Consider the following 10,905-nt stretch of genomic DNA (forward strand, 5'->3'; position numbering starts at 1 on the left):
GGCTCTGGCCCTGGAAAGCAGACCCCTCCCCCGGGGCCTTTGGACGGCCACCACTGGTGGGATCATTCTTGCGCCAGGACATCATGTTGGGGCCTCCACTACGGCCCTCCAGTTGGGGCTTTAACCCGGATCACAAGTAAATTGACGGACGACTTCTTATCCTGAAGTCTGTCTTGCCTTCTCTGTGTTCTTATTTAGTCTTGCACACAGCCCACGTCTGAATAACCCATCGTTTAAAGTCCCGCCCCATGGCGCTGTCCTGAGGGAAGAGTTTCTCCCAGACGCCACTCAACAACCTCAGACCCCCCACTTCCATTCCAGCCACTTAGTCTCAGAACGCACAGCCCCAGGTGAACCCCTTAGCCCTGGTCTGAATTTTCCTTTGGTCCTCCGAAATCACAAATACGCCGGCGCTTTCCTCTCCGTTTGTGCGACCTATCAAGTGTTTCGTAGCTGTAGCTGGTCGGAGGAAGCGCGCGACGTGATGATTAGCAGAAGTATTTCGTAGTTGGACGAGGCACAACTCATACTAAGAACACAATTTTGTTCCGCCTCCCTTTTTCGGGACCCTTGCTCCTGGGACCTTCTGAATGTTTGATTCGTATTCACCCAGCGATGCTACCTTGTGGGTTCCCGCTTGGGAGCCTTTCAATTCAAACCCAGCCACCGGTCACATCTTAGCTCAGTCTCCACGGGTCTGGTCGCCCAAGGTCGTTTTATTTACTTATTTATTTTTCCTCGGGAGTAGGTGAAAACATGGTTCCAGAACCGACGAATGAAGCATAAAAAGCAGCTGAGAAAAAGCCAGGACGAGCCCAAAGCGCCAGACGGGTCGGAGAGCCCGGAGAGCAGCCCCCGCGGCCCAGAAGCCGCCTCCGCCGAGGCTCGGCCCGGCCTGCCCGCCGGGCCCTTCGTGCTGACCGAGCCGGAGGACGAAGTGGACATTGGGGACGAAGGGGAGCTCGGCGCAGGGCCGCACGTGCTCTGAGTCGCCAGGCTGGGAAAGGGGACCGAGGGGGACAGGGTCACAGCGGGGCGCGATTCGCTGCAGCACTCGGGCTCCAGCCCGTGCCGGTCGGAAAGAGCGGCCTTCGGTCGAGCGAGCAGCCGGCCGGCAGTCCACGCGCTCGGGGTCCCTGGCACCCAGCCCTGTCGCCAGAGCGGGTGCGCCCCTGCGCGACCGGAGCCGCTCTCGGATCGGCGCGGGGAGGGGTGGGCAGGGGACTCGTCCATCGCCGCGACCCCACAGGCCCTCGGTCCTCTGCCCAGCCACGTCCCCAGCCCCATTATTGGGATTCGGCCTTCTCTCCACCCGACCCCCGAGCCCGTCCTCGCCCGGCGGGCGAGCGGGGAGCCAGGCCAAGCCCCAGCCCCCAGTACAAGTGTCAGTGCAGGCACAACCCTCGCTCCTATAGCTACTGACGCCCTCGCTTCCTCCGGCCGGAGCTCAAAGACTGCGGGGGCGCCGCCACACTACCCCTTCTGCTTCCCGCCGCGGCTCGCGGCCCTGCCCCGCGCCCCTCCGCGCTAGCCGCCGGGGCGCGGACCTCCGGCTCCTGGGCGCCCACCGAACAGCGCGGCCAGCCTGGGCTCTTCCGCTTCCCGACCTAAGTGCTTGGCGGTCCTGCAGCTCTTCCAGGTCCCACGGGCTATTTTAAAAGTGAGTGTTCCCCGGGCTGTGGATGGAGATGCGCCCGATTGCATTTTCGAGCCCGGAGAGTGGTCTCCAGGTCAGAGCTGAGGGCAATGCGCAGCCCGTTGGGAGTGTGCACCTGTGTGGGGACATGGGGCTGCTTGGCCCTGCGCGGCTGCTCCTCGTCGTCTGGCTCCAAGAAGTCCTTCTCTCCGGGGTTTGCAATCTCTTTAGATAATAAAGGGCTCGCCCGGCCAAACTGGGGAGGCTCCGCAGTGTGTCATCGGGTCCTCCCGCGTGCACGCCCCTTCCCCACGCCGGGCGCAGGAGGGTTCCGGCCCGGGCGGAGATGACCAGGACTGATGACCTTACGTAAGCCGATCCTGCCGTCCTCCTGCAGATACGGTGGTCTGGAGTTCCACGCACGTACACAGAGACACCGTCAAAGTCGTATCGTGGCTCCGAAATACAGAGGGGGCTCTTGCTATCTGGATTCGAAAACGTGGCTGACTTCGTTAGATGAGGCTACCACAACCCAGTGCAGGTGTCACAGGCGCTGCCGGCCCCTGACCTTTCGTTTTATTTATTTATTTAATGTGTGTGTGTGTGTGTGTGTGTGTGTGTGTTTCTATTTAAGCACGTGTACCCAAGAACACTAGAAAACAGTGAGTGGGCAATGTGGTTTATATAATTAAGAGACCACAGCGTGTGGTCTTGAATTACATTCCATCTTTTGTTTCCTATTTCTCTGATAAGAGGATGAATCCTAAAGATTCTTTGCTTCTGTGGATGTCGGCAATTTTCCACAGTAGGCTTGTTCAGGGCAGCAACTTAAGCATAGATATGTGTCCCCAACTCACATCATTCAGGAGACAAAACCCTTGCTTTAAGAACAAACTATTAGGTTTCCAAGTGCTCTTTAACCAGTCACCAATTCTAGGAAGACCTGGGAGGTAAGGATTATATTTCTTCAGAAATGAGCAAAAGACGGTCAGCAAGATTGAAGGAATTATCCAAGATAACAGGACTAAGAGCCAACGCTTGATAGAAAATCTCTTCTGATTCTTTCTTTGTTCAATTCTTTTCCCCACTACCCTTTGCTTCTTCTTGATAACAATGCATTGGTTGGTATTTTGCCTTATCATTTTATAAGGGCATCTCTCTGTTTCTTTCTTTTATTTTATTTTCTGAGCGGCACTGTTTATTTTACTGCTTGGGATCTAACTGAACAGTACACCACGATCGTTATGGGGTTTCATCTAAACCTTCACTGCACTGCAGGGACAGAAATATATGGAAACATTTTTGGAGAATTGACATTTTGCAAAATGCAGCAAACATTTTACTTTATACACGAGGAAAGGAAAGGCTTTCGTTAGATTGCTTAGGTATAGCTATTAAAAGCCCATCTGCTCTCAGATTTCTCCCTTGGCTCTCTGTTCTGATAATGATAGTACCAGCTTTAAGCCAAGAGTTTATGGCAACTGCTGTACAGTAAGACAAGATATTTGTTTAACGTGGTGAGTGTGTTCTTGGTAACCTGGAAGGGATGGTAGGGACAAGGCCATAACCAATACAAAGAACAAATCTTAAATTCTTCCAATTGCAGGAAGTGCAGCTACTAAAAGGGATTTGGGAAGAATCTTAGAAGTGGATAGAAATACTGTATTTGCATAAAAGTTTTGTTGTTTAGGTTACATGGTAAATATAAACCCTAAAGTCCCACAGTACTTTTCCTTCTCTGGTGTTAACAACAAAGTGGTAGACCTTTTTCTGGGTTTACGAAGAGTGGGTTGGGTGCTGTTCCTGAGAAAGCAGGTAGGTAAGAAACCCTTGCTAGGAGGAAGGGTGATTGGAGGCAGGAGGGATCCAGAAGCCCAGGGACTGGCAGTCTTTGACAAGAGCATTACATACTGCAAGACGCCCATCCCACCATCCCCATTCACCTTTGTGGCTGTTCCTGGCTGGGTGGAGCTAAGAACTGCGGCACCTGACACAGTAGCTGTGCCAGTTTTCTCAGCAGATGGTGTGACAAACAATTCAGTAGTTCAAAATGTCTCCTGTCCCCTTCCCCCTTTACCCATGGGATTTGTGATGATGGATACAATTTACTCTCAGTTTAATGTAACATGATAGTTCCTCTTAAAAAATTTTTTTTTAGCCTTCAGTGCTGAGCAGAGCCTCCATAGGCTGAAAAAGGTATTTTGTTTGAATTGCACACACTCTTGCTTCAGCCTTGGTTCACTTGGTGGTGAAGCTGTGACACAAGGACCTTCATTGTTACTTAGCCAGCCCCAAACTCACACAGGTCTGATGCTGAAGGGCAGCACCTCTTTGAACAGCCAAGAGAGGCGATCCTCCCACCAAGAGACCAATTGAATTTTTTGGTCTGCATTTGCTCTATTTCTGATGGAACTCATTCCATAGTTTCTTAGAGGAAGACTCTAAATAATATTTCCATTAACATAAGAACATAAGAAATGGATAACACACCATCCAGCCCAGTATTCGCTTTTAATGGCATTAAGAAACAATTCATTGGCATTCATGGCACCACCTCACAAGAGAGAGGGCTGGCTCCCTTTGATGTATTCAGTAAGTACAAGTGTTGTGCCATGGAAGCACAGAGCAAGCAGACTCTTTCTAGTGCTAGAAGAATCATGCAATAAGGACAGTTAGTTAAAGCAGTTTCTCCTTGGTCTCCTCAAAATGGGTTCAGCATATGCCCCCAAATCACGAGTTAGCCTAAAATTTCCTTTTGTATTATATTTATGTTATACTCTTGGCTTCACATTTTGAAAGAGGATGCTGCCAACCTAAAACGGCAGCATCGAGGGATCTGGGTAGTGAAGGGTGTGGTAGGACATAAATAAAAAACCACAAGCGTTTTGACTTTGAAAAGCTGAACTTTGATGGAGGGATAGGGAAGAGGTTAGCTGTAGCAGTTATATTTGAATGGTTTCAGGGCTACTAATTATCAGGACTAAAAAGAGCAGAACTGAGGAGTGGTTCCAGAGAAGGAGATTTGGGCTCAATATAAAGTAAAAACAAGAAAACCCCACCAATTCATTCAATAAACACCTAGTGTCTTCTATAGACCAGGCACTGTGCTGCTGTCCATCCACCAAATCAAATCAGACCAACTCACTTACCGTCCAGCCATTTCTGAAGGGGAGAAAGATGGAGAAGGTGGTTTTAACCTAGACCTTGTAGTTAGCGGCCCAACTCGTAATCCACGACACCACCAAGAGAACAGGCCAACTCCACAAAACACTAGGCACCTTTCACTAGAAATGCTTAGGCAGAGGTAGAGCCTGAAAACACACGTGATGCTCTGTAGTTGATGTATTTATTCGCAGAGGGTTGGGCTAGATATCTTACACGGGTCCTTTTAACTCTGACAATCATATTATTCTACCTTCATTTAGAAGAAAGGAACTCTAAAATGAAAGCTATTAGAATTCTTTGTCCTGTCATTGAGAATAAAATGTCAGCTCATGCACCCTGATTTGAATAATGCTATCCAAAACTATGAGACAAGAAAGAAAGAGAAGTGAAAATGAATCATTTGCTCATCACAAAAGTTCCCAACAGTTTAGTTGAGAAAGTAGCTTACAACAAAACTCATGTTCTGCAGGGTTAAGGTCTAGGGTGAAATTTCAGAAGTATTCTGACATTGTTGACAGAGGACATTTTGACAGAATCTTAGTCCTTTATTATACAGGTGAAGAAATTCAGGTCTGGGTATAATGGGACATTGGCACAATTAAAGTTGGAAGTAAGAATTAGCCAAGTGCGTTGACAGTTTTCATAATTGCCCCTTACAACAAACCCAGGTGGCTGAAATAAAAGTGGTGGTGAGCATGGTGCTGTTGTAGAATGTAGGAGAGTTTCTCTAGAACGTTTGAGTGTAAATTAAAACAAAACTGTAGTTGGAAATTATGTATTAAAATATTAGATCAATTTATGGAAACAGTCCTGATGAAGAGCAATCTGAAATGAATGAGCTTTCTTGGGAGACACTGAGCACTTTGACCCTGTTTTCATTCAATCCATAGTTGAGTAACTACTTAATGGGATGTTGTAGAGAAGGTTCATCCATTTGACCAGGGTGGTAGATGATCTGTAAGGCATATCAAACATCTACATTTCTCCATTCTAAACAGCTTGTCCTGAAAACAAACAAACAAACAAACAAACAAAACCAAACATTTTGGCCGAATTGCTTCATAATGCAGAAGAGGCAACTGAGAGATTGACTTGCCCAAGGTCAATCTCTAGAGGTCAGAGATAATGCTAACATCTGTTTGGGAGTGGGAGACGTGTGTGAAGAGTTTCTGAGGATTTCTCTTTAGCAAGATTCTCATCATTGCAATTTCCTGCTGATAGAATCCCCCTCCTGCCAACATGTCCTTTCCATTTGATTTGATCCTTCCCTTTCAGAACTTGCACCTGCACTCAGAAAATCTTCCCCGATGATCTAGTTCTTTAGTTCATATTTGTCTATTCAGTCTAAGTGCTACAATACTTCTGTGCTTTCTCTTATTGTGCTCTGCAGAGAGTTGGAGAGCTGCAAATGGGTCTGTCAGGATAGCCCACTGCCTAGATGCCTTGGCTTTGGGATTTAAATTCTAATATTACTTTTACCAATGATTCCAATGCTTATCTGGCATCTGAAAAATGAGGATAATTCCCAATAAGTCAGTTAAGAATGATAGAGTATGGACCAAGAACTGTGGAAATGCCTGTGGTGAGATCGTGCATGACGAGTGCAAGAAAAGGGTAAATTACGATACAGATGTAAACATGTCTCAACAACGGGATAAATACTGCTCTTGATACCAATCTTCAGCATACCAATTATTCAAATGAGTCTTTGCACATGGTTGACCAAATGGTAAACATAAGTTTTGTGCTCCCCTTACTCCCATGACGAATAAGGCTATTCTGCCTCTCCAAAAGGAATTTTATTTTCCATAACTTTATCATAGCTTCTTTTTGTCTGTCCCAGAGATTCTCTGGGCCCAGAAGGGACTTTGGAGTCTGGGACATCATGGTAGCCAAGGTTTCACTCGGGATGTTTAATTTAGAATGCTCCTTTTCTCTCGTACCAACTCCCCCACCACTCTGCTGCAGGATTTCCGCTTTCAGGTTTGGTATGGCAAACAGGATGCTATGCAGGGAAGGAAATTCACTTTCAGACTCATGGAGCCCCTTTCAGGTGACCAAGCAGTACTATGGTTCTAGTATGCAACCCCCCAGTGGGGAATCCAGGATTTAAGGTTTCTTCTGAAGAGCAGTTCTACCCTATCCCATTGGGCAACTATGAGTGAGCATCGACTACCCTGTTTCCCCAAAAGTAAGACATCCCCTGAAAATAAGACCTACTTACAGTTTTGCCTCTTGCTGAAATATAAGGCATCCCCCCCAAAATAAGACCTCCCTGAAAATAAGGCCCCATGAAGCTACCGTAACTCTGGACTCTGGACTGTAGTGGTGGGTGCCGCTACGCAGCTCACTGTTGGCCGCAGCACAGCTGGAGCAGACAGGAAGTGCGAGGTCTCTTTTAATAAAATAATAAATGTGTACCGTATTCTTCTTCATGGAAAAATTAGACATTCCCTGAAAATAAGACCTAGCGCATCTTTGGGAGCAAAAATTAATATAAGACACTGTCTTATTTTCAGGGAAACAGGGTAGATGGGAGTGAGTTTGTTTGTTTGTTTCCTGAAAAACCTGGATGGCACTGTGAATTAAACATTGGTCTAATAACTGCAAGGCTGTTGGTTAGAACCCACCAGTCACTCTGCAGGAGAAAAATGAAGTTTCTGTAAAGGTTTAAGGCATTAGAGCTTAAATTGTGAGCACTTGCTTTGCAGAAGGCTGTGGATGACAGTGGAAGCCCAAAATCCCTGTCCACACATGGACTAAGCCTCTGATGAACCCCATCTGATCATAGCCCAGAAACGTGACTAGCCTTGTTATCAGACAGAGGATATGGCAAAGTAAACTATGGCTGGCGTAGTTAAGCCAAAAGGTATTTTTTAACTCTGTGATCTCCCTTTTGACCCATTTTTAAAGCTGTTCCATTTTTAAAATAAAGTGAAGGGGAAATAGACCTGGATTAAGCCCATGATGAATCCCCTCTGACCAGGGACTAGCAATGTGAATAACCTTGTTAACATGCAGAATGCACTGAAAAGTGTTGTAGATGCAGTTAGGATAAAATTGAGCACCTTATCTTTTGATTTCTCTTATGATGCATTTAAGTGTTCTAGTTTTTAATGTTTTCTGCTTTCTTTTCAATTGAGCTTTTAAAACTGTTTTATATTGTTATTCTTGCTAGTTTTTGCTTGTTTGTTTTAAAATATTATTCTGTAGATGAAGTCCAGGAGAGGTAAATCTATAGAGAGTAGCTGGATTAATGGTCCCTTGAGCGCATGGCAGGGGAAATTCAGGGGGAGTGGGGAGCTCATAACGATGGGTACAAGAGCGAAGAACATGTTCTAAAACTGATTGTCGTGATGACTGCACAACGCTTCTTTTTCTAAAAAATCATTTTATTGGGGTCCCGTACAATTCTTATCACAATCCAAACATACATCCATTGTGTCAAGCACATATGTACATTTGTTGCCATCATCATTCTCAAAACATTTGCTTTCTACTTGAGCTCTTAATATCGGCTCCTCATTTTCCCCTCCCTTCTTGCTCATGAACCCTTCATAATTAATAAATTATTATTATTTTGTCATATCTTACACTGTCTGACATCTCCCCTCGCCCCCTTCTCTGTTGTTCATCCCCCAGGGAGGAGACTATATGTAGATTCTTGTAATTGGTTCCCCCTTTCCACCCTGCATTCCCTCCACCCTCCAGGCATCGCCACTCTCACCACTGGTCCTGAAGGGATCATCTGTCCTGGATTCCCTGTGTTTCCAGTTCTTATATGTACCAGTGTACATCCCCTGGTCTAGCCAGACTTGCAAGGTAGAATTGGGATCATGATAGTGGGGGTGGGGAGGGGAGAGGAAGCATTTCAGAGCTAGAGGAAAGTTGCTTCTTGATGTGACCAAACTATTGAATCGTATGATTTGTGAATTATATGCCGATAACAGTGTTGTGGGAGAAGAAAGGAAGAGAACAAAGGATGTACAGGCTTGGCAGCCCAGACGGGCCTACGGGGAGCCAGCATGAACTTGACACCGGGAGTTTTGGTTTTGGTTCCCAAAGCTTTTCAGAGAATTTCTTTAGTTTAAAGAAATGATACCTTCTATGAATACATCTCTGTTGTAAGAATAAGCTTTAAAAATAGCTTAAATTATTGATGTAAAATCCTTGAGGATTAACTGAACCCTCCTCAAACATCCATTCCCCTAACACCCCCACCTCCCACCCCAGGTACCACAACTACCGATAATGGAGTAATACATTCTCAAGTAGTAATACTCAATGGAGTATTACATTCTCCAGGAGAGAAGAAGGGGATCTTCTCTACTTCTCCTCAAGGTCACCTTGGAAGGGGCAGGCAATGGAGGAAAGCCAGGAGACTGAGGACAAAGGGCTGGCTCTTTATCTTGAGTGTCAACTGGGAAACACGAAAGCAAAAAATTAATATGCGTGCTCTAAATTGGTCCCACCTGTTTTGCTCCCCTTCTTCAATCTCCACATTTTCCTGGTAAAGGAAAAATTTACCTACGCACATTGTTAAAGGTAAAGGAAAAATTTACCTATGCACATTGTTTCAAAGAGTCAAATAGTTCTGTGAGGATGATTATGAAATAGAGCAGCCCCCATTTTCTTCACCCCAGAAGCAAGCACGTTCCAATCTTGGGTGATCATTTTGCTATTTGCCTGCATGTTCTTTTTTTTTTTTGCCTGCATGTTCTTAAAGGATTTCATGGAGTTGTTGCTTTCTTAAATTAAGTCATGATTTTACACCAAAAGATGAAACTAAGTTCTATCTTTTTTCTACTCCCACTACATATGGGAACCCTTTTCTGTTTCCCCTACAAGTTATTACTATGATATGTATATGTAACTCTAAGCTAAGCTAGTTAATAGGTTGTGATTTTTCTTGAAAAATCTTTTTATTCCTTTATGTTAATGTTTATCATAGTTTATTCTTAATTTTGATGTATTTATCATTAATTTAGCCTCAAACTCTTCACCACTTATTTATATATCCCTCCCAAGATAATGAGGTAGTCCCAAGTTTCATTTTCATGAAGAAATAATTCCCAGAATTGTCTGATCAGCTTCGCTATGGATTCCCTGCCTATGCAGCTCCCTCCCCAGCCATGCAGGGCTTCTGTTCTTTGTACCGCCTCCTGGGGCGTCCTCTTTCCTGGTTTACTCTCTCATTTGGGGGGAGCACATTCTGCAGTAGCTTTCTGACAATGGGTGTCTGAGATACACGAGCATCTTGAAATTAACCTTGTCTTTGGGGGAGGGAGGGAAGAAAGAGGAGCTGATATCAAGGGGTCAAGTCGAAACAAAATGTTTTGAAAATGATAATGTGTACAAGTTTGCCTGATGTAATTGACTTATGGATTGTTATAATATCTGCAAGAGCCCCCAGTAAAGTGACCAATAAAAAAGAAATTAGCCTGTCTAAAAGATATTCTGATTTTAACTTTAAACTACATTAATATTTTTATTATTTCTAGAAGCCTAAATTGGACATACCGCTTGATTAATTTTAAATGCATTTTCCAGTGGCTTTTAGCTTCCAGGTGCTATTGTGAAGTCTAAAATCATTTTGATTTTTGATTTTTGTGTGTCTCCTGTTTTATTTATTCATTTATTTTTCTTCTTTGGGAGCGTGTAAGATATTTTTTGCATAGCAAGTTACTGAAATCTAGTTATGTGCCCTGATATAAGTCTATTTTCACCCATTTTTCTGGACAATCAATAGGCAGGCCTTTTGATCTGAAAACCCATGTTAGTGATAGAAAAATGTTTGCAATGATTCTTTGCTGATTTCTATGCCTCCTTTATTTTGTTTGTCCTTTGTGGAACACTTGTTATTTGGAATTTGTATCTACTGAAATTATCCTCTAAATTAAAAAAATTTTTTCTTAAAGATCATTTCATTGGGGGCTCTTATAGTTCTTATTAGGGGCTCATACAACTCTTATCATAATCCATACAGACATCAACTGTGTAAAGCACATCTGTACATTCATTGCCCTCATCATTCTCAAAACATTTGCTCTCCACTTAAGACCCTGGCATCAGCTCCTCATTTTTCCCCCTCCCTCCCCGCTTCC

At 44.7% G+C, this 10,905-nt stretch overlaps 1 protein-coding gene across 1 annotated transcript in view; it reads left to right on the forward strand.

The window, feature by feature from the left end:
- The window catches only part of BSX (brain specific homeobox), a 3,650-nt gene extending 2,662 nt beyond the window's left edge, over nucleotides 1-988 (forward strand). Inside the window, exon 3 of the mRNA XM_030886983.1 lies at nucleotides 747-988. Within this exon, the coding sequence (XP_030742843.1) occupies nucleotides 747-988 (242 nt within the window). The remainder of the gene's footprint in view (nucleotides 1-746) is intronic.
- The last annotated feature ends 9,917 nt before the right edge of the window (nucleotides 989-10,905 follow it).

This window comes from Echinops telfairi, unplaced genomic scaffold (genome assembly GCF_000313985.2).
Source record: "Echinops telfairi isolate 266 unplaced genomic scaffold, ASM31398v2 ScPeMD7_5167;HRSCAF=5991, whole genome shotgun sequence".
In the NCBI taxonomy this organism is placed as follows: Eukaryota; Metazoa; Chordata; class Mammalia; order Afrosoricida; family Tenrecidae; genus Echinops; species Echinops telfairi.